Here is a 24,565-nt window from a genome sequence, read left to right as displayed (position 1 = left end):
GCCCATAACTTTAAATAAGAAATATTTTGTACGATCGTTTTTGGGTTAAAATCTACGTTGGCCCTTGGGCTCTGCTTCTTGGGAAAAATGTGTTTCCTAGAAGAAGCTGAATTAGTGTACTATGGAAAATTCCGAAGCGGTGTTGGAAATGAACGGTTCCCTTTCTGCTAGGAGAACACTATATGAAAGTAGTAGATGTCTGAAACGCAAGGCAGAGCTGTTTCCTAAAGAACATTGGACCTCTCTGTGTGATTACACTGGAAAGTTTTAGGAGGACAAACCAAAAGGAGAAACTTTCAAAGCACACATTACACGATACTTCTGTTTAGGTAAACCTTAGAGACCAAAAATAAAATCTTTAAAAAGAATATTTTGGTTTTGACAGAACATAATGTATTAATACAGAAAATAGTATTATAATAACAGTATCAGTTGTGATGGATTTTGTTACATTTCACTTGAAAGAATAATTTTAAAATATTTGTTCTGTTATTACTAATTATTAGTGCAATGAGCACACTGTACTGTACATTGCTACGATTGAGACAAAGGAAACTTTTTAAAAAGTTTGGACAATGCAAGCTGTAGATAGGTTACACCGCAGTGTCCTTATTTGAATATGTAAGGTTAATGTCGTCTCACATATTGATTTTATATTAATGTCTATATGGCTTTCCCAGCACCATTTAAATTCAGTAGTTGACCATTGAAAATCAAGGACCATCATAACATTTATACAGTGGCTACCTTTGATCTTGTGCATAGAGAAGTTCAGTGCAACAAATGGTCTATAACTGTTAGGTGCCATAGTTGATTAGTGTGAGGACAATGCATTAATAGCTGACTTTTCATTTTGTACTGCCACATTATTGTCCAGTTTCAGCCTACTGCATTTAATTATCTCATATACACAGGGCATATAACTATTTAGTATGGATGCACAATTTATCAATTGTGATAATAACAGCCGAGTAAGAAGTTTATTACATACCTGCAGAGGTGTTATTTTATTCCTCTCCCAAAAAAAAATCACAAGGCACCGCCATGTTAGCCTCAGGAACTCCATTAGCACTTGTATTTCTTGTGACTGATGAAAGCGATGTGCAGATTAATTTTTAAATCTGAAATTAGTGACAGGCAATAAGAGAAAGTGTAGTTGTGAAAAGCCAAAGACATATTACATTAAACAAGTATAAACTAAAAAAAGGCTGTAGATATAAAATGTAAATATAAATCAAAGCATGAATAGGATACATAAGAAAGCTTGGAACCTAGAGGGTTGTGTCAACCATGAATTCACAAGAATGCATAAAGAAAAAACGGGTGCATACTAGGCTTAGCATTTTCAGTGTTTTAGTATTACAACAGCAACTGTCCAGAAGACAGTATTCCAGAGGTCTTGAGGTTCATTTAGATGCAACTGTTATGGAAGCAAATGATAATAGAGGCATCATACAGACAGAGGCCTATAGATCCATGGATGCAGCTTTGGATGGGTGCTTTGCAATTTCTTGCACTATCAGATCCATCCATCCATCCATTTTCTAACCCGCTGAATCCGAATACAGGGTCACGGGGGTCTGCTGGAGCCAATCCCAGCCAACACAGGGCACAAGGCAGGAACTAATCCTGGGCTATCAGATCTCCTTCTGTAATTAATCCAAGTCATCATTTAAAGGTTACTTTCAAATTGCTTGCAAAATTCCTGTAGTCCTTCCCGGACTGGTGAGCAGCAACAGTTGTTACTTAGAGATCATATCTTAGGTCTTTTGTCTTTGGTATGGCGTCACCTCAAACCTGAATGTTCCAGTTTTTTGTGTAATTAGTAATTTATTATGTAATTTGTAAAGTTTGTAATTGTAATTATTTACATTTACTTAATGAACGCTTTGAAATTGCTATAGTTTTTCTTTTTTTGATCTGGCACCTCCTGAGTTAACAGTACATGAAACCCCCACACATATAATATACTGTTCAACACGTCTTGGTGTCTATTTATGCAATACATTGAGTTTTTTGGGGTTCCCCCTTATTTTTGGCCCTTTGGACTTGAAAAACTCTCACTTTAGGCAATTTGTACACCATATTTTGTGCCTAAAATTACATCCTCACTTTGTTGGATAATGGATGAATGGATGATAAAAAGTAAGCCAATTGTTGACTTTAGCAGAAATGATTAAGTAACACTTGAAGTTGTGCAGGCCACATCAACTAACCCTAGGAGTTCACTCCCAGTAGGATACAGTGGGTTAAGTTACTCCTTTTTAAAAAACCTATGAAAAAATGGAGGTTGGCAATATAGAAATGTGGAGTGTCGGTTTATACTAAGTGGCTGATTAAGAATATGATATTTCTGATATTCGCTTCTTTACCAGTGGTTCTTGCCCTCTAAGAGCCACTCCCAAACGGATAAAAATGATGACTAATTTCAAACATAAACACATGGGGTATCATTTTCGACTATTTTTAGGTCAGCGATTATAAATATGTTTTTACTTTTTGATCCTTTACTAGGGATTTTATCAACCATGGACCTCTCTCTATCAGAGGGTGAAAAATGTATATTATAGTCAAGCATATTTCAGCTTCTGTGGTGGGTTGGCACCCTGCCCAGGATTGGTTCCTGCCTTGTGCCCTGTGTTGGCTGGGATTGGCTCCAGCAGACCCCCGTGACCCTGTGTTCAGATTCAGCGGGTTGGATAATAGATGGATGGATATTTCAGCTTTAAACATTTAAACTGAATATCTGATGCAACTATTCTTGTTTATTATGTACTTTTCCCTTATGAAGTAATCATTCCATTTTTATGAACACCTTGAATTAGGGCAGATGGTGTTAATTCAGACTTTTTGCATTTTGCTTATGTATTTGTTATAGTGCTTTTAGTCATCACTCAGTGAAGAGTGCAATACAAAAATAATTTGATTTGCCTTAAATATAGAGAGGTAGTACTTTTTGATTATCACCTAAACAAGTACCAGCACCTTTTTCTAATTATGTTCTTAATTTATTTGGAAGCAATAAGGCTTTACTAACTTTTTCACTCTTTGTTTTTTACCCTTGAAAGTAGCAGAAAGGACAATTGTATATAATTAAAGCCATACAAATTGACTACAGGGTTTTCATTTTTTTCTTTTATCTTTTTCAAGTTGAATGGCATGATGGAGTAGTGGTTAACATTTCTGTCTCACTAATCCAGTACCCGGGTTTTAATTTTCACTCCTCTCTGTGGTTTGTGTCAAATTTGACTATCTTAATGTGCTTGAGTAAGGTACTATACTATAGTACTATAGTTTTTCTCCTGTGTTCGCATGATTGGGCGTTTCAATGAAGCAGTGCACCATCTAGAGCAGGTTGTTACCATGCACTGACCCACCAGTTAAAATAAATTAGATTAAGCGAGCTTAAGACAAAAATAATCAATCTGATGTGCTGTTTACATTGTAAATATTGTGGAATATGTGAGACTGACCAGGTTCATTATAGAATGGCCTACTGTCACACACTCTCAGTTTAGTGCATGTGTGAACACAGCATACACTCACCATCTAAGCACTGATTGTGATTAATGCCTGTATATTTGATCACTTCTCAGTACTCCAAACAGGTACTCACTATCTTTGGCTTGTGCAGGCCAGATAGAAGTTCCTTAGACACTGGAGGCTGATACTTGTTACCTATTGCCACTTACCAAAGTGCGTTGCTCCTTACCTTGTTGCTCACAATTGTAAGGCATCTCTTCTCAGCCACTATCCCTGTGGGAAAAAAGTAGCAGTCTACCACACTGCACAACAAAGTCTTTGCTTCTTAAACACTGTTGGGTGTTTCTTATAGATTTTTGGGTGCTGATCACAAATATCACATCAAAATTTACCCATCACTTACCGTTTCAGTTTTGTCATGAAATTGTCTTATATTTGTACCCAAACATTTTTGCTTCCGTAAGTGACTTATCATCAGCGGCCTGTGCAGTCTTGTCATGTCCAGGCATGGAATCAGGCCAGGTTGGAAACTGTTCTGTGGAAGCTGACATCCTGGGCATGCTTGGGCAGGTCTGAACGAGCTTGACGCTGTCTCAGCATGCTATAAAGGTGGCTTGCATACACCGATCCTGCTCATTTGGTTTATATAGATAGTCAGTGTGTATGTATAGTATCAGTATAGTAAAGTATAGTATCTGTAGCAATATAACAGTAAGTAAGCTTGATGCTGTAGATGTGTTGGTGTCGGGTGATATGTCTCGTCAATGTCGTAACAGACGCTATACATTCTGCTATATCTGTGGCGAATATACACTTGTGCCTCAGAGATGTTGGATGACTGCTCTTGTGAATAAAGCTTATCATCTGTATTTCGGCAGCAAAATTGGTGATCAAGACAAGGAATGGGTGCCTCACATTTGCTGTGCGACATGTGCGGTTAGTCTGAGAGCCTAGCTCAGAGGCACTCGAAAGATGATGCCATTTGCTGTTCTGATGATATGGCGAGAAGAGAAAGACCATGTGATGGACTGTTACTTCTGTTTGACTAATGTGTCTGGATACTCTGCCAAAAACAGGAAGTCGATTGAATATCCTAATCTGCCTTCAGCAATGAGACCTGTGCCACATAACAACAGTCTTCCAATTCCGAAATCATCAGAGGATTGGACCTTAGACGAACCAGATGAAAAAACTACAATGCAGGGTACTGACAGTGACATTGACCCTGATTTTGAAGAGTCAGGCAATCCACATCTGATAACACAGTCTGGATTGAACGATTTGTTCAGAGATTTGGGTCTGTCAAAAACAAAAGCCAAGCTGCTGGGTTCGAGACTGCAGGAATGGTGTTTGCTGTCACCAGGTATGAATATTTCTGTGTTTCGAGGCCGACATCATGATATAACCAAATTTTTTGCACAAGCTGACAGTCTCTGTTTCAGCTGTGACATTGAAAGATTGTTCTTGGCCTTGGGTTGTGATCACAAACCGGAAGAGTGGTGTCTCTTCATTGATTCATCAATGTTAAGCCTGAAAGCTGTTCTGCTACACAATGGCAACGTTTACCCTTCAGTACCTGTTGGCTATGCAGAACACACGAAAGAAACGTATGAGAATATGGAACTGTTGCTGAAGCACGTCCAGTATTGTAGGTAAAACTGTAATATCTGTGGAGATCTTAAAGTTGTTGCTCTGTTGCTAGGACTGCAGCTCAGCTATACAGAGTACTGTTGTTTCATCTGTGAATGGGACAGTCATGCCAAAAAGTCGCACTATTCTCAACAGAACTGGCCACTCCATAAAACGTTAGTTCCAGGACAGAAAAAAGTGGCACATGAATCACTTGTCAACCCGGCAAAGATATTTTTGCTTCCTCTTCACATAAAACTGGAACTCATGAAGAATTTCGTGAAAGCACTGAACAAAGAAGGCAAAGGTTTTCGTTATTTAAGACAGATGTTCCCAAGAATAACTGACGCCAAGATCAAAGAGGGCATTTTTGTTGGCCCCCAGATCAGAAGTTTTGAAGATCTGTTAGTTGGGCTGGAAAAAAATGCCTGAAAGCCTTCAAAGACGTAGTTGACACTTTTCTGGGCAATTACGGAGCCCCAAAGTACATTCAGCTGGTAGACAAACTTCTCAAAGCATACAAGAAAATGAACTGCAGCATGTCACTCAAGATTTATTTCCTCCACTTGGACTTCTTCCCCACAAATCTCGGTGCTGTCAGTGATGAACACGGTGAAAGATTTCACCAGGACATTGGTACGATGGAGAAACGATACCAGGGCAATGGGAATCCGTCAGTGCTTGCTGACTACTGTTAGACACTGCAACGTGAAGCACCAGACTTACAATACAAAAGAAAATCTGGAGCAAAACACTTCTAATTCTCTTGAATTTAATAGCTTATGCAAAACATGTGACTAAATACGTTATTGTCAGTAAACATATAAATGTCTAATTTTCAGAGTTCCTACGTGATGCAGTAAAACCAAAACTATATTTGTGCATTCCTAATGGTTACCTGTCACAATCAGCAAAACAAAACTTTTCAAAAAAATTGTTGTGCAGTGTTATTACGTCAGTTGCCCAAGGTGTGCAGACAAGATATACTGTAATAGTTTTAAATCAAAGAAACACTTATTAACATATACACTACCACAGCATTAAAACCATCTGCCTAATATTGTGTATGTCCCCCTCATACCATCAAAACAGCACTCCACAAGACCTCTGAAGGTGTCCTGTGGCATCGGGCACAAAGATGTTAGCAATAGATCCTTTAAGTTCTGTAAGTTGTGAAGTAGAGCCTCCATGGATCATTCTTGTCTATCCAGCACATCCCACAGATACTCAATTGGATTGAGATCTGGGGAATATGGAACCCAAGTCAACACCATGAACTCTTTGTCATGTGTTCTTCAAACCATTCCTGAACAGTTTTTTTTAGTTTGGTTGAGTGCATTATCAAACTGAAAGAGGACACTGCCATTAGGGAATGCTGCTGCGATTACAGAGTATAGTAGCGTTAATTAATATGGACTGCAATTCCCAGCAAACCTGGAAGCACTGAGCTATCAGGCAGCACTGGGCCTTATGCAGGGGTTGTTGGAGGGATGTGAGTGTGATAGTGCGGGTTAGCCCCACACTACAGGGTCCTTCCGGGATCCTCTTGTATGTACCTGAGGGATGAGCCTAGCAAATGAGTACACACACATAGCAAGGGTGCAAAAGTGAGACAGTGATTTTATTACAAACAAAGCAATCAGCCTCCAAAGTTAAGTGCACTGCAATTTCTATAAATAAATAAATAATCCAAAAAAATGATGACTTTTTGTGAGATCAAAAAAAAAAATCAGAATTATAAAGAAGAGTAAAACCAACAGTCATTGGGTCCTTCATATTTTGTTAGACGAGCCTTGCCCAAATCCATTTTCATCTCCCTGGCTCTCCCATTGCTTGCTCAGCCGGCGAAGACACTAGCAGCCGCGGCCCTCATTACCCAACTCCTGTCTTAGCTGTCTCCAAGTGGCGCTGGCCAGACTGCTCTAGGTCGGTTGTCCTCCCATCTTTCTTCTCACTCCCCTGGTGCACCTCGTATCCCTGGGGTAGGGCTCCCTTTCAATCGCACCCATTTCTCAAGAAATAATCAGTGGACACGATCTGCCCCATAGCCTCGATGCTTTGCTGGGCCATTAACCACACTGCCTTTCACACAACAGCTGGCTGACTTGTCCTGCCTCTTCTTCTGATGATGATCTGCATCTCTGCTCTTTCTTCATTTATTTCCCGTCCAAACTTCTCTGCCTTTTTGTTTCTTTTCCTCTCCTGTCCTGTGCATGCTCCTTTATTCTCTGCTGCCTAATTGGATACAGGTGCAAGGATCCACTACCTCCACAGCATCATTGAGGTACCTGACTGATCCGCCCACCCCTGCACGTTTGTGGTGCGATCAGCCAGTTCCACAATTAACCACAAAGCGAAACGCACTCACGCACACCTGCACCAGATTGTAGCCTGCACTTTCTCAGATCGTGATTATTTATTTAAAATTGGTCACATATCGTTAAGCCATGGACCTGCTATACCACAGTAAGGCAATAATGAGGCACCTGACTGTCGCTTGTTTTTGCATATGTTTGCACGTCCAGCCAGGCACCCCAACCAGTCCTGGAGCAAAGTGCTATTGCACACCTGCACCCAACCCCAAACCAGCATGTTACCAGGACCAGATTATTTATTTAAAAAGTTGCCCAGTGCTGTAGACCATTCATTATGCAAAGCTTCACCCTAAACTGGATTACAAATATTATACGGGATTACAGTTTCCCTGGATTTCAGTTCTTGTCATGTGCCTGATTGTACGCATGGTTTTGTCTGGATTGGAAAATGTTTTCGTCTGGGGAGCTCCCAATCACTACAAATCACTCACATTGATGTTCCAGGAAGACAACACTTTACATTTTAATCCGAAGGCTGTTCCATTCACTATCATCATCTACATTTGTTGTACTGGATTGTGTTTGGACTTCTTTCATGAGTGTTTATTGTTAATCATTTGGTGTACAGTATTTTGTCTGGTTTTGTTAATATTTCTGTTCATGAAGTAATTATCACTTTTGAGGAAATTGGGTGGGCTTTTGCATGTGTGTTTTTTATTTAAAAATTGTTTTTAACCGTCTTTATTTGTTCAATATATTCTTTATTATAAATTAATTTGTGCCTTTGTTTATGAGTGTGCCAGGCCATGGAGATGAGGGGAGGGCATTCCTGGGGTCCCTGAAATAAACTAAACAAATCACTGTTTTAGAACGGTGTAAATCTAAGCCTGACAGAATCTCTACAGGGGTGTACGTGGTCTGCCACAATTTTTATGTAGGTGATACATGTCAAAGTAACATCCACATAAATGCCAGGACTCAAGGTCCTCCAGCAGAACATTGCCCAGAGCATTGAACTATCTCTGCTGGCTTGTTTTCTTCCCATAGCACATTCTGCTGCCATCTTTACCCCGGGTAAATGATGCATACTGACCTGGCTTTTGCTGATGGTCATTGTAAAGCACAATTTCAAAGGAAAGTGTATTCTTTTTAAATGAAACATGTAATGAGTTGGAATAATGTGAGATTTGAGTGTATTTTATTATTATTAAATGTTAACGATTTTCATTTATACATGCCATTGACTCAAGTACAGCATTTCTTTTTATGTTCTTTGGCAGCTGTATGTATTCTCCCTTTAAAGTCTACTGATGTGTATATTCATGCAAAGCAGTGCTTGAAGTGGATATCAATTAATGTCGGTACCATACATGTCATACTGTTGTATCAATGTAAAACCCAAGAAGTGCTGAGCAGTGGCCTCGAGCTTCACAACACAATTTCTGTGGCTTTCCTATTTGAAATTCAAGTGCTGCTATATAAGACTGATGTTTCTCCTTTGGAGATTGCAGCACGGTGATCGAAGAGCAGGATTGGTTTTTAGGGTTGAGACCAGAGGCTGATGGTCGACAGAGCGAAATGTATACCAAGATGACAGCCAGTATTTATCTGAGAATGCCAGTATTCAACAGCAAAAAACAGCACTTGCTAACCATTGACCTTTGCATCTTCCTTGAGTTTCAATTAACTTTCTTTTTCCATTTCAGAACAACTATTTTTCCAGTGGTTTAGTGGTGCTATTCATGTAGCCCATCAATTCCTTCTGCCATTATGTGCATAAGGCCCACTGTCAGCACAGCACAGAGCATGTAAGTTAGCATAATATTAATGAATAGTGTTGATCAGTGAATTCGCCAAAGCGTTACTCGCAGTGAACCTGCAGCGTTCATGTTCACCCTTGTTTGTCGAATTATTTACTGATGATTCAGCTGGTTTAAGAGAACTTTTTTCACAAGTGACCCATAATGCTTTCCAGAGTTATAACAGCCAACATTGGATAGGACCCCGGGTATACAGTGCTAATCATTTGCATTACAGAATCTATGGGACGTAGTGGTAGAGGAGAGGTTGGGAGCATGCACTGATACAACGTGTTGCCACACCCACCACACAACGAATCACCTCAGGCTCCCAAATTAGGATCTAAGTGCAGCCATGCAACGGGTGACACCTCAGCATCAGACTAGTTTGATTAGCATGGAACAGTTTGAGTTTTTTTATGGTGACTGCCAGCAACCCCTGAGTTTTCACTGCAAGTTGGAAAACTATAGTGGTAGAACAGATGATTAAATAATTCAGGTTCGCAAAATTTTATTTTAATAAAACATATACAGCATAAGAATGAGTTAACTCTGCTTTTCATCAAATGTGCAGGTCAATCGGTCAGTATAAGACAAGGAGGAGCATGCCATATGCATGCATAATTAGTCATGTGGAGATAAAAAAACAAACGTTGCGGGACCCTGACTCCCCCTCCAAACACATCCATCCATCCATTATCCAACCCGCTATATCCTAACTACAGTGCCACGGGGGTCTGTTGGAGCCAATCCAAGCCAACACAGGGTGCAAAGCAGGAAACAAACCCGGGCAGGGTGCCAGCCCACCACAGGACACACATACACACACACCCACGGGACAGTTTAGGATCACCAATGCACCTAACCTGCATGTCTTTGGACTGTGGGAGTTCAGAGTACCCGGAGGAAACCCATGCAGACACGGGGAGAACATGCAAACTCCACACAGGGAGGACCCGGGAAGCGAACCCAGGTCTCCTAACTGCGAGGCAGCAGCTCTACCCACTCTTCACCATGCTGCTCCTAAGAAGAAATAATAATAATAATAATAATAATATTGAAAGATTTGTTACTAGTTCAAAGACATTTATATCTTTTTGATAGAAGAAAAAGTGCAAAGCATCAGCAGAGACAGTTTGGAGAGCCTTCAGTGTGACTACAAAATATAAAACAAGCCAGCAGCTTCAATCATTGCATGCCACTTTGAATTTTCTGCCTTTAAAAGACCTATGTCATTTTTCTGACTACAATTTCAGAATTTCTGGCTTGTTTTGATGAAATGCATGATTGCTTGTCTCTGACTGAGTTCTTTCTTCTTTGCTTTTACAGAGGCATGATGGTGCAGAGGTTGGCACTCCTGCTGCACAGCTCAGGTCACCTTTTTGGCCACAATAATTGGTTCAGTATAGTTGGCAAACATTTCCTTAGCCCTTAGGAACACTGTAAAGATGACTGCACCATTATGATCCAGTCAAATCTAGTTAGTCCTTCCCCATTGACTTTCAGTGCATTTTGCTCAATTTGTCAAAATTTGAAAACGTTTCTCCGAACTTGAGGCGAAGTGAACACCGTGGAGTTCGCTCATCACTTTTAAATAAATATTGGCAAAAAAATTCTCAACAAATTAAAAAAACATGCTAATTTTCTTTTTTCTATAATGTCACCAAATTTCAATGAAGTCGATCTGTCAAGGCAGTTTTTCAATTGTCAGGGGAGGGGTTAATTCAGAATTTTGACATATCATAATGTTATTTCTTATTGGATACCCATTTCCCTAGATCATGCCAATTTTCAGCTTGTTCATTAAACAAGAAATAGTTTTTTTTGTTGATGAGTGAGTGAGTCAGCTTTGCATATATATTCACACCAGGTGAAGATACTCACTGATAATGCATTAATGGTTCTAATAATTGATAGTTTTGCTGAAACAAACTTTAATTAGTAGTCCATCTCTTACCTTTCTCACAAAATCTGTTAGGCTAGGTCCACAACTATTTTTTGATTTAAAAATGGTGTTTTTAACCCAAAATGATCTCTGTCCATACTAGCATTTTCACATCATGTACAAAAATATTTTGTAAATGTTTGCCTACACTTAAAGGGGTGGTAATGCCAGTGGCCACAGGTTTTATGGCAAAACCTCAGTTTACGAACGTCTCGGAACATGTAAAAATCGGGTTACGACCACAAAGTTCACCAAACTTTTGCATCTGTTCACGCTCACACGCTCGGTATATGAACAAGTCAGTTTTCCTTTCGGTTTGTGCATGTGTTCAGTTACTCCCTTTACTGTACATTGTTCTTTGTGCATCACTCTGAGAGCGAGCGAGCCTGCGCGTGCAGCTGAGCAGGGAGCTTGGGTGTTTGTCTCAGTGTTATTCAATGCTTTGGCATTAGTTTACTATTACACTGTGCAGTCTATGGTATAATTAACTATTTTTGTGCTTAAAAATCTTTAAAGAAAATATATTTGCATACAGTTTGTACAGTTTGGAACGGATAAATTGTATTTACATACAATCCTATTGGGGAAATGACCTCGGGTCATGACCAAATCGGGTTACGACCAGAGTTTTGGAACGAATTATTCCAGTATTTGCCTTTTGCATGTGTACTTTATGTAGCCTTCAAGCTAAAACATAATTTTAGATGCATACAAGTAAGCAACAAGTGCCATAGCTGCCATTTTGGAATATGTTTTTCTTCCATGAAGGGTGACCAATCAGGGAATGAGACATTGTAATGAGCAGGATCCAATCAGGGATGGGCTACATAATAATCATAAGCAAATCAGCGCGCTGTTAAGAGTCTGTGTTTTTAAAACTGTACGTTCTCATCCATCCACATTGCAATGCTGAATCAGTGTTTTCAAACGTATACATCTCTGGAGAGCATTTTCAAAAGTTTTTGTTTTTGATTGGTAAAACATTGGGGTAGTGTGGACGAAAGGCAAGAACAGAAACTAATCTCTGTGTTTCTATATGAAGCAGTAGTAGTGTGGATGTAAACTAAATTGGTCAGTTTCATACAAGATTCTCAGGCACATTACATATATAAATCATGAGATCTTCTAAGTTATATGTAATGAGTGAAATATTCTATGAATATTAAAAGCAAAATAAAAGTTCAAGTTCATATACAGTTCATCACAGCTTGTCCGAACATCTTATAGACAAGGAAAGTTGCAGCTTTCTTTTACATATAGTGTCTATGATGCTTGCACACTCCATAACACAGACTCAAAACCTGAAATGTTGTCTGCTGCTTTCTGAGTGTTTTGTCCATATTTAATCAACATTTTAAAAACTGTAACGATTTACTGTATGTATTTTCTTAACAACTTTACACTACTCGATAAAAGAAACAATAACAGCATAACAGATAGAATGACTCAGTTCATAATAAATCCAAAGAGAACAAAAGAAAAATATGAAGAAAAGAAAAACAAAACAATACTGTATATACTTTTTTATTCATGAAAGAGATTTTCACCCGAATCTAATGCTGATCAGAAAGTTTTTCTAAGTGCACCTTTCTTGATATTTGTGGCTAAACCTGATGTGTGATTTCTCTGACAGAAAATATTCTAATTCTAAATCTGCTTGCCAGTTTCAAGGTAAATATACTGTCTGCATATGGAAAAGGCCACCTGGAAAAACAAACCCACATTAATATTCAGAGTTTTCAACAGTTTTTAAAGTATTAAACACTACATGGTACTAAATTAGCAAACTATAAACAGCATTTTTACATGTATCCATTTTTATGACTACTAAGTCCGATCTGTAATGACATTTCACTGGAGCAAAGCCTGGCAGCATTTCTGCACAGTGAAAATGATTGATAAATTTAAGCAAGTTGTTTACCAGACTACCATTTTAGTTTAATTTGCTTTATTTCTGCTTTATATACTACAGTTACCCTAAAGAAAAAGTTAGCATAAAAAAAAATCAACAGCAGATTGCAAACTGCTTTAAAGCATCTTCACTGTCATTACAAATCATCAAGCAATCATTAATCTAGTTAATATTAGAACATACATCACATAAAGTAATAGAAAACACTTTAGAACATGAACTGTATCATAATTGCGTGTAGCCTACCTGAAAACAAACAGGAAATAGACAAATGCAGCATCTTACTACAATCTGTTCCAGTGTTGTTCTGTATATGTGTTGCCGGCACAAGGCAGACGGAAAAGTGAAACACAAGAGACTGAGCTATATGCATGCAGTACCATATCTTCAGCCATCAAAGAATAACTTGCTAAACATGCAGTACCAGAGTAACAAGAAATGTGTGTCTCCCCAAGCTTTGCAAATATTGTGATACAAAAAGATGACTACTGTATATGAAATGAAGTTGTACATCTTGCATAGCATAAAATATTTTTTACAATGCATTAAGTCCACCAACTACAAATAAATCATGTTATAATCATTAGTGTTTTATGTTACATTGTGTTGAGAGACTGTCTGTGTTTTCACATCTGCATCCATACTAGTCTCCCACTAGTCCAATAATCATTATAGCAGTTACTAAATAATTAAATAATAATTAAAAAGCATTGAAATCTAAAAAGCCACCTTAAAAAGATGCACAGCAGCTTTCTGAGCTATAAGGTTAAAGTAATTCACAACTTGCCACTGGGTACCAATCGTGAAACAATAGACCACCAAATATAAAAGTGGACTCCTGAACACATGGCAAGCTTTCATTTTTTTGTCCTATAAAACTGGCAAAGTCCCCGTCTCCTCTAAGCTAATTGGTGATCAAGTTTGAAGACAAAAACAATTCTGATGACACCAAGTTTTGGCTCTTCAACTCTTTCACTTACTAGTGGTATCTACATCATTTTTACTAGTCTGTTTGACTCTGGTCAGTTGTCTTGTTTAGTTTTTTTTTTTTTGTCTGGTACAAAATAGATTTGTCTTATGCATATTTTTAATTTGGGCAGCATGGTGGTGCTGCTGCCTTGCAGTTAGGAGACCTGGGTTCGCTTCCCGGGTCCTCCCTGCATGGAGTTTGCATGTTCTCCCTGTGTCTGCGTGGGTTTCCTCCCACAGTCCAAAGACATGCATGTTAAGTGCATTGGTGATCCTGTGGTGGGCTGCAGCCCTGCCCAGGGTTTGTTTGCTGTGTTGGCTGGGATTGGCTCCAGCAGACCCCCGTGACCCTGTAGTTAGGATATACAGTAGCAGGATGGATATTACTAGGTATGTTTTGTTACAAATGCTGTATGTGATATTTACATTATTAACAGACGAAGAGGCATTACCAAATGACTAATTCTGGAGCCTGTTAAATCAACGAGAGGGTTTTATTTGTATAACATTAGGGTGTGTGTATATTACTGTACTCACACACTTTTAAATTTGGTTTTCACACAGTTCTTCATTGATATGTCATTCTATTTTTCTTTTTCATTCAGTGTTGCTCCAGAGATGTTGTGCAGGTGTCGGCCATCATATGTTTGCTGCTTGGCGTCTCTCCTAGACTGACCCACCTGCTGACTTACATTCCCTTCTCTGTTCATGGTAATTTCTAGCTTTGCCAATGTCTGTTCAACCACTGATTTAAAAAAATAAAAAATAAAAAAAAAATGATGTTCTGAATAATAAGCGTTTAAAGTGGATCCTTTCTCATTTTTATTTTTAAATATTTTGTTTTCTATTTATTTTTAGGGGGGATTTTAAGCATCACTCATGCTATTGCTGTGGCAACTGGAATCACCTATTTTCAGTATACTGACATGGACTCTGGCCGGAACATCTTCAGCATTGGCTTTTCTATGTTCATGGCTCTGCTGGCTCCTCGATGGTTCTCTAGTCACAAAAACTTTATTTCTACAGGTAAATGGTACCTTGCATATTACAGCCAGCTACATAGAGATTAAAGCTGCAATCACAAAAATGAAGTGCTATCTTTACATTGATGCAGTCTACCTTCCAAGGCCAGGTATAATGGGAAATCTCTTCAGGTTTGCTAGACAACATAGCAGTAGTCAAAGAATGGTTATGGAAAGCTGCCTAGTATTGGCACTGGATGGCCAAGGTAAAGAATCATTCATTTGAAAGTGAAATTATGATTAGTAGCATTTGTGGGTTTCTATCATCCAGTTAATAATAACATTTTATTTATATAGCACCTTTCTCATGCTAAAGACTTTTTTTATGAAAAGTACTGAATTATTAACCCAGGGTTGTGCTTGAACTTGTGGCTGTCTGTCCACATTGCCCTGTCAATCTTTGGACTATGACTGTGGATGTCCTGGGTTCCAGGATGTTATACCAGCTGTGGGCATCCCTGGCATCATAGAAGGAAAGCAATTATGTAAACGTATATACAGTAAGACTGAACTGATTGAAGATTACACTCACCTAAAGGATTATTAGGAACACCTGTTCAATTTCTCATTAATGCAATTATCTAATCAACCAATCACATGGCAGTTGCTTCAATGCATTTAGGGGTGTGGTCCTGGTCAAGACAATCTCCTGAACTCCAAACTGAATGTCAGAATGGGAAAGAAAGGTGATTTAAGCAATTTTGAGCATGGCATGGTTGTTGGTGCCAGACGGGCCGGTCTGAGTATTTCACAATCTGCTCAGTTACTGGGATTTTCACGCACAACCATTTCTAGGGTTTACAAAGAATGGTGTGAAAAGGGAAAAACATCCAGTATGCGGCAGTCCTGTGGGCGAAAATGCCTTGTTGATGCTAGAGGTCAGAGGAGAATGGGCCGACTGATTCAAGCTGATAGAAGAGCAACTTTAACTGAAATAACCACTCGTTACAACCGAGGTATGCAGCAAAGCATTTGTGAAGCCACAACACGCACAACCTTGAGGCGGATAGGCTACAACAGCAGAAGACCCCACCGGGTACCACTCATCTCCACTACAAACAGAAAAAAGAGGCTACAATTTGCACGAGCTCACCAAAATTGGACAGTTGAAGACTGGAAAAATGTTGCCTGGTCTGATGAGTCTCGATTTCTGTTGAGACATTCAAATGGTAGAGTCAGAATTTGGCGTAAACAGAATGAGAACATGGATCCATCATGCCTTGTTACCACTGTGCAGGCTGGTGGTGGTGGTGTAATGGTGTGGGGGATGTTTTCTTGGCACACTTTAGGCCCCTTAGGACCAATTGGGCATCGTTTAAATGCCACGGGCTACCTGAGCATTGTTTCTGACCATGTCCATCCCTTCATGACCACTATGTACCCATCCTCTGATGGCTACTTCCAGCAGGATAATGCACCATGTCACAAAGCTCGAATCATTTCAAATTGGTTTCTTGAACATGACAATGAGTTCACTGTACTAAAATGGCCCCCACAGTCACCAGATCTCAACCCAATAGAGCATCTTTGGGATCTGGTGGAACGGGAACTTCGTGCCCTGGATGTGCATCCCACAAATCTCCATCAACTGCAAGCTGCTATCCTATCAATATGGGCCAACATTTCTAAAGAATGCTTTCAGCATCTTGTTGAATCAATGCCATGTAGAATTAAGGCAGTTCTGAAGGCGAAAGGGGGTCAAACACCGTATTAGTATGGTGTTCCTATTAATCCTTTAGGTGTGTGTATTATTGTCATGAACTGATGTTGTCAGCCCGCAGCCACTGCCTGAACAAAGTAATTATGTGAGAAATGTGTAGCTCCCCTAAGTAATATAAACATAGCATGGATTTAGAAAACCAGAAAACTGGGTATGCAACATGGACTGCACCATATTGTACAGTTTCTGCAGTGCATAAAGATACTGACTGTATCACAAATACCAAGAGCTGATTTTGCTTCTGTGAATCGACTCGAATTATAATCTTTAAGGAAATTGCCACATTTGGTATTCTCGTTACATAATAAATAAGCTATTATTCTTAGTTGTTTATAAAATTTGAATATTTTTTTTAACTACAATTAATAGCTAGATGTGAACTTATTTCAGTTGCTTTTCTCCTTTCATAGGATAATATTGATAGTGATTTTTAGTCACAGACCCTCCACCACTAACACACATCAATTGATACCCTACACTACCCATAGCTCATGACCATAGGTGAGGGTAGGAGTGTAGATCGACTGGTAAATTGAGAGCTTTGCCTTACGGCTCAGCTCCTTTTCACCACGACAGACCGATGCAGAGCCGCATCACTGCGGATGCCGCACCGATCCGCCTGTCGATCTCACGCTCCATTCTTCCCTCACTCGTGAACAAGACCCCGAGATACTTGAACTCCTCCACTTGGGGCAGGATCTCTCCTCCAACCCTGAGAGGGCACTCCACCCTTTTCGGCTGAGGACCATGCTCGGATTTGGAGGTGCTGATTCTCATCCCAGCCGCTTCACACTCAGCTGCGAACCGATCCAGAGAGAGCTGAAGATCACGGCCTGATGAAGCAAACAGGACAACATCATCTGCAAAAAGCAGTGACCCAATCCTGAGTCCACCAAACCGGACCCCTTCAACACCCTGGCTGCGCCTAGAAATTCTGTCCATAAAAGTTATGAACAGAATCGGTGACAAAGGGCAGCCCTGGCGGAGTCCAACTCTCACTGGAAACGGGCTCGACTTACTGCGGCAATGCGGACCAAGCTCTGACACGGTTGTACAGAGACCGAACAGCTCTTATCAGGGGGTCCGGTACCCCATACTCCCGGAGCACCCCCCACAGGATTCCCCGAGGGACACAATCGAATGCCTTTTCCAAGTCCACAAAACACATGTAGACCGGTCGGGCAAACTCCCATGCACCCTCCAGGACTCTGCTAAGGGTGAAGAGCTGGTCCACTGTTCAGCGACCAGGGCGAAAACCACACTGTTCCTCCTGAATCCGAGGTTGACTATCCGACGGACCCTCCTCTCCAGAACCCCGAATAGACTTTTCCAGGGAGGCTGAGGAGTGTGATCCCTCTATAGTTGGAACACACCCTCCGGTCCCCTTTTAAAGAGGGGACCACCACCCCGTCTGCCAATCCAGAGGCACTGTCCCGATGTCCATGCGATGTTGCAGAGGCGTGTCAACCAAGACAGTCCTACAACATCCAGAGCCTTAAGGAACTCGGTATCTCATCCACCCGGGGCCCTGCCACCAAGGAGTTTTTGACCACCTCGGTGACTTCAGTCCCAGAGATGGGAGAGCCCACCTCAGAGTCCCCAGGCTCTGCTTCCTCGTGGAAGGCATGTTAGTGGGATTGAGGAGGTCTTGAAGTACTCCTCCCACCGACCCCACGTCGAGTGAGGTCAGCAGCGCACCATCCCACCATATACGGTGTTGACACTGCACTGCTTCCCCTCCTGAGGCGCGGACGGTGGACCAGAATCTCCTCGAAGCCGTCCGAAAGTGTTCTCCATGGCCTCTCCAAACTCCTCCCATGCCCGAGTTTTGCCTCAGCAACAACGAAGCAGCGTTCGCTTGGCCTGCGGTACCTATCAGCTGCCTCCAGAGACCCACAGGACAAAAAGTCCTATAGGACTCCTTCTTCAGCTTGGCGGCATCCCTCACGCGGTGTCCACCAGCGGGTTGGGGATTGCCGCCACGACAGGCACCGACCACCTTGCGGCCACAGCTCCGGTCAGCCGCCTCAACAATAGAGGCACGGAACATGGCCCATTGGACTCAATGTCCCCACCTCCCTCGGGGCGTGGTTGAAGTTCTGCGGAGGTGGGAGTTGAAGCTACTTCTGACAGGGGACTCTGCCAGCCGTTCCCAGCAGACCCTCACAACACGTTTGGGCCTACCAGGTCTGACCGGCATCTTCCCCACCATGAAGCCAACTCACCACCAGGTGGTGATCAGTTGACAGCTCCGCCCCTCTCTTCACCCGAGTGTCCAAGACATATGGCGCAAGTCCGGCGACACGACCACAAAGTCGATCATCGACCTGAGGCCTAGGGTGTCCTGGTGCCAAGTGCACATATGAACACCCTTATGCTTGAACATGGTGTTGTTATGGACAATCCGTGGCGAGCACAGAAGTCCAATAACAAAACACGCTCGGGTTCAGATCGGGGCCATTCCTCCCAATCACGCCCTTCCAGGTCTCACTGTCATTGCCCGTGAGCATTGAAGTCTCCCAGCAAAGCGAGGGAATCCCAGAAGGTATGCCCTCTAGCAACCCCTCAGAGACTCCAAAAGGGTGGATACTCCAAACTGCTGTTGGCATACGCACAAACAACAGTCAGGACCCTTCCCCCCACCCGAAGGCGGAGGGAAGCCACCCTCTCGTCCACCGGGGTAAACCCCAATGCACAGGCTCCGAGTCGGGGGGCAAGAAGTATGCCCACACCTGCTCGGCCTCTCACGGGGCAACTCCAGAGTGGTAGAGAGTCCAGCCCCTCTCAAGAAGATTGGTTCCAGAGTCCAAGCTGTGCGTCGAGGTGAGTCCGACTATATCTAGCCGGAACCTCTCGACCTCGCGCACTAGCTCAGGCTCCTTCCCTTCAGAGGTGACATTCCACGTCCCAAGAGCCAGTTTCTGTAGCCGAGGATCAGACCGCCAAGGTCCCCGCCTTCGGCCACCACCCAACTCACACTGCACCCAACCTCCTTGGCCCCTCCCATAGGTGGTGAGCCCATGGGGAGGAGGACCCACGTTACCTCTTCGGGCTGTGCCCGGCAGCCCATGGGTGCAGGCCCGGCCACCAGGCTCGCCATCGAGCCCCACCTCCAGGCCTGGCTCCAGAGGGGGCCCGGTGACCAGCGTCGGGCAAGGGAAAGCGTCGTCCAAAGGTTTCGCTCATCATTGGAGGTTTGTTGAACCACTCTTTGTCTCATCCCTCACCTAGGACCAGTTTGCCTTGGGTGGCCCTACCAGGGGCATAAAGCCCCGGACAACATAGCTCCTAGGATCATTGGGACACGCAAACCCCTCCACCATGATAAGGTGACGGTTCAAGGAGGAGCATTTCTACACTACTTGAATTTAAATCTGCTGTGTATGAAAGCTGTTGAGCTACTAAAGCCACTTACGTCTAAACCTATTTAAAGCCACTTTTTCATGGAGTACATCTAACAACATTTTCTCACAGAGTTTACATAATACAGTAAATATTCTTTTCATTTTTCTAATGGGAGGTCAAGGAAAATGACACCTTTTATTGACTAAATAAAAGACTACTATATTAAAGCTTTCGAGGCAACTCAAGCTCCTTCTTCAGGCAAGATGCAATTTTTCTCATTTTTAATTAATTAAATTAATTCATTTTGAATTTTTCTAAAGGATTCACTGCTTCAAAGAAAATAGGGTAAGACTCAAATTTTCTTTTTAATTTTCCTAATGTTTTTTCTTTGTTTTCTTCATTAGTTTACATATGAGTAGGGTCCGATACTGTCATTATCTTGTTTGTGGCTGATAAGTAGGCCTTCTTTCTGTCTGGTGTGGTAACAAGGGGTTAGGGCTGGGGGTAGGTTGGATAACTTAATTTGTCAAGCAGAGCTGTATCACATTTACCTTGCAATAATGGGGGCATAGAATTTTAATTTTCCTAATGTTTTTTCATTTTTTCTTCATTAATTTAGTTTGTCTTTTACCATTCCAAAATCTGTATCTCAAATCAAAGTACAGGCACGCTTGTAACTGACTTAAAAGCAAGATGTGACCGATTCTATTCACGATGGCTACACATATGCATAGACAGTGCAGTGCTGCCCTCTAGTGGTTTCTTCTGAAAAGTCCATTAACATTTCCTGTTGGAGTACAGTGAAATTCTTACTGACTTACATATGCAAATCAATATGCAACACATGCCACACTCTGGCTCTGCAATTAGTGAGTATTACTACCTTACCTTGAAACTTCCATCATTCTTACTTGAAAATAACAGTTATTGAACTTTTATAGTAGCAAAATATAGGACTGTTCAACTGGGGATCTTCTGTATTCAGAACTCGGGTATGAGAGTCCTACTTCAGTGTGTAAGTTTTCAGTGTGAAAAACTTGAAAATCCATAGGTGCTTTCATATTTTAGCTAGCTTTTTTGTGAAGTATATAATCACAGTTAAGATTCATGCCACTTATAGTGTTGTTTACTTGTATTAAATATTGTAATCAAACAATAAGATGGTGTACATACTTGTATTCATTTTCCAGATCTGCCTATTCCAGTGCAGAGTTGCTGGATCTGGACTATCACTACTGAATATGATGTAAAGCACGAATGAGCCTTGGGCAGGACAACAGTTCACATATGAGTAGGGTCTGATACTGTCATTATCTTGTTTTTGGCTGATAAGTAGGCCTTCTTTCTGTCTGTTGTGGTAACAAGAGGTTATGGCTAGGGGTAGGTTGGATAACTTAATTTGTCAAGCAGAGCTGTATTGCATTTACCTTGCAATAATGGGGGCATAGAAATCAAAATTCAAAACAATAAGCCCTATTTCAGGAAAAAAAAACCCAGCAGATTTCCATTTCCACACACCCATTTGTATACAGTACTCTTCATTTGCATGCAAATATATCAGTCCTTCAGTGGTCAACAAGTGACAAAATGCACTAGTGATTATCCTAAGTGACCAGTATGAAGTTTGTTTTTACAGGTAATTAAAGGACTTTAAATTTGTAGAACTCAGTAAATCTGGAAACCATGAGTCTGAGCACTGCATTTATAAGAGTAGTGAATATGGACATGTCTGTGTGAGCCTACAAGGACATCTGTCCAAGTGCAAAATACTGATCTTTATATCAATTGAAGCTTTTCAGCTTTGTGGAAAACTTCTCAAAACTGATTATTTGTAGCATAAAAGAGAGAAAATGACCATCTAAATGGTTTCCAGTATTTCTCATTGAAACATTTTTTACAGATTTTTTTTTTGCACAATTAGTTTTTAATGTATCATAATTCTGTGGTGGGCTGGTGCCTGGTGAATCCATTCCTGGGAATTCGGGAAACTCGCATGTCATTCCCGGGAATCTCGAGCTCCCGGGGATGACACAGTGCACGGGAATCTCACATGTGAACGGTTTTAGAATGACCGACACTTATTTTTAATAAAACTACTGCAATATGTTGTCACCAATAAAAGACTAACCATATCTACAAGCAGTTCATGTTGTCATAGAAGTACATGTATCTAGTTTAGGGGTGCCCACACTTTTTCGGCTTGCGAGCTACTTTTAAAATGACCAGGCTGAAATGATCTACTTACATTAACAATGCTATATATATATATTATATAGTTTTACTGTCAAATAATGCAAAGAGTACGCGACACGTGTTTCGCCCTTTACGTTGCTCCATGGCGTGTGGTTCATTTATTTGACGGCATGTAGATCGGGTTAATTACATTCATGGCATTCACAGTCTGAATCACAATCTGATTGTATGGGTGGTTACCTACCAGGTAACGCTTGTGTCGGCAAACATCTGCCATGGTGCCCTTTTCAGTTGCGAGAAGCAGATCATAGAATGTTGCAAAGTTTTACTGTCAAATTATGCAAAGAGTACGTGACACGTGTTTCGCCCTAATTCTGGGCTCATCAGGCGTACACACTCGCTGCGTCAGCGTCAGAGGCGAAGCCACGGCGTGTGGTTCGTTTATTTGACAGCACGTAGATCGGTGTAATTACATTCATGGCATTCGTAGTCTGAATCAAAATCTGATTGTATGGGTGCACGTGGGACGACCAGTGTGTTAGAAGAGACGAGATCTCAGACTGGCCAGCCTGTATGTCAATCAAGTGGCAAATGCCATAGGGAGGATATATGATAGACTAACGTTTAAAAAATATTTTTTTTTGAATGCAACGCGATCTACCTGATCAGATACTTATAAACTTGTTCTTAACAATGCCCGCACTTGCTTTTTCAGCAATTTCAGCTTTTACTAATGCATCCAGTTTCTTGTCATCATTCTGCAAGTTTCTTGGCACAGATAATGAGGATGGAACAGACTGACGTGTTGCAATTTCAAGTTGCTGTTCAAGACTGTTGTCTGACAGACGTCAATGAAGTCTGCCCTGTCCCGGCATTCGTGACCTGCCGAGTGCAGACTCCTCCCAGTCCACTGTACTCATTCTTAGTCGGAGCGGGTTGAGTGAATGAATCTGCAAAACACTTCACCATGGGCCAAAAAACTGTGCCACTTAATTATTTTCAACTATAACTCTGTTATTTCTTGATCAATTTTTACATGTTATATATGCGAGCTTGGCCGCTCCCAGTTTTCCGGGAATGCAGGAATGAACAATGTCTGGGAATCCCGGGCTCCTGTTAATCGGGAGCCCAGGAATGGATTCCCTACCGGTGCCCTGTCCAGGGTTTGTTTCCTGCCTTGCGCCCTGTGTTGGCTGGGATTGGCTCCAGCAGGCCCCCGTGACCCTGTAGTTAGGATATAGCGGGTTGGATAATGGATGGATGGATGTATCATAATTTCACTATATTATAACTTGAACCATTTCCTTCCTTTGTTTTGTCCATGGTTATTTAATGAGAAAATATTTGTGTTTCTGTGCTCAGATATAAAAGCATATGTAGCTGTTTCAACTTACATGTAATTGTACAATCACAGTTGGAAGAATTTTAAATTTGTTAATCTTTTCCCCCTCACATGTCATCCTTTATATGTAACTGTAAATATCAGCATAATATACTGCAGTTATAAAATGAGTGTTTTTCTCACTATAAAGTTGAGTCTACAGTACTTGTTTTTGAGCAAGTTCTGTTGGTCAAACATTTGACTGCTACAGGGAGTATACTTCTTTAAAAAGTCTGACTGTGTTCTAATTTAGACTGTTCTGTGGTAATGTTGGTTCACCACACTGTTGCAGGAGGATTATCATGTTTTAAATGAAGCTTTCAAAACGATTTACCTCATGGATCTGTCAATAGAGTGCTGCATCCATCTCCGACAAAAATAATCTGAAAGGTGAGGCTAACCTTGAAGGCACCGCCTCTGCATTAAAGAGCTTTTTAGGGGCTTACAGTGCATATACTGCCCTGAAGTGGATATTCTTTATTGTTTGTATTCATCCAGGCTTATTAATCAAGGAGTCTAATTGATACAGAAATAAAAAATAAACAAGGGATTGTATGAAGAGAACCACACAACTTTAGATGAAGTCCCTCTGTGTCTCTTACCATACTCAAAGGGTTTATAAACACTAATATTAGAAACTCAGGTTTTCCACTCTCTCTCTCTCGTGCCCAAAGACTTCTTTCACCACCCTCATGTTTGTCCTCCTGCCCACCAGTATTTTCTTTTTCCATCTGTTTTGAAACTTGACAGGTTAGTGGACTGTCTTTTTTTTCTTGGATTCAGAGGTCTTGTAACTGGATGATCACTTTATAAAATGAATATCTTTCAAGTAGCAATATAAGTGCCACTGCA

General features: G+C 41.1%; 1 protein-coding gene across 1 annotated transcript in view; it reads left to right on the top strand.

The window, feature by feature from the left end:
• The window catches only part of slc23a3 (solute carrier family 23 member 3), a 119,400-nt gene that overhangs the window by 79,730 nt on the left and 15,105 nt on the right, over positions 1-24,565 (top strand). Inside the window, exons 8-9 of the mRNA XM_039755065.1 lie at positions 14,658-14,763; positions 14,911-15,078. Of these exons, the coding sequence (XP_039610999.1) occupies positions 14,658-14,763; positions 14,911-15,078 (274 nt within the window). The remainder of the gene's footprint in view (positions 1-14,657; positions 14,764-14,910; positions 15,079-24,565) is intronic.

Source organism: Polypterus senegalus, chromosome 6 (genome assembly GCF_016835505.1).
Source record: "Polypterus senegalus isolate Bchr_013 chromosome 6, ASM1683550v1, whole genome shotgun sequence".
Classification (NCBI taxonomy): Eukaryota; Metazoa; Chordata; class Cladistia; order Polypteriformes; family Polypteridae; genus Polypterus; species Polypterus senegalus.
Note: the sequence above shows the minus strand (reverse complement) of the source record. Positions and strands in the feature narration are given on the sequence as shown.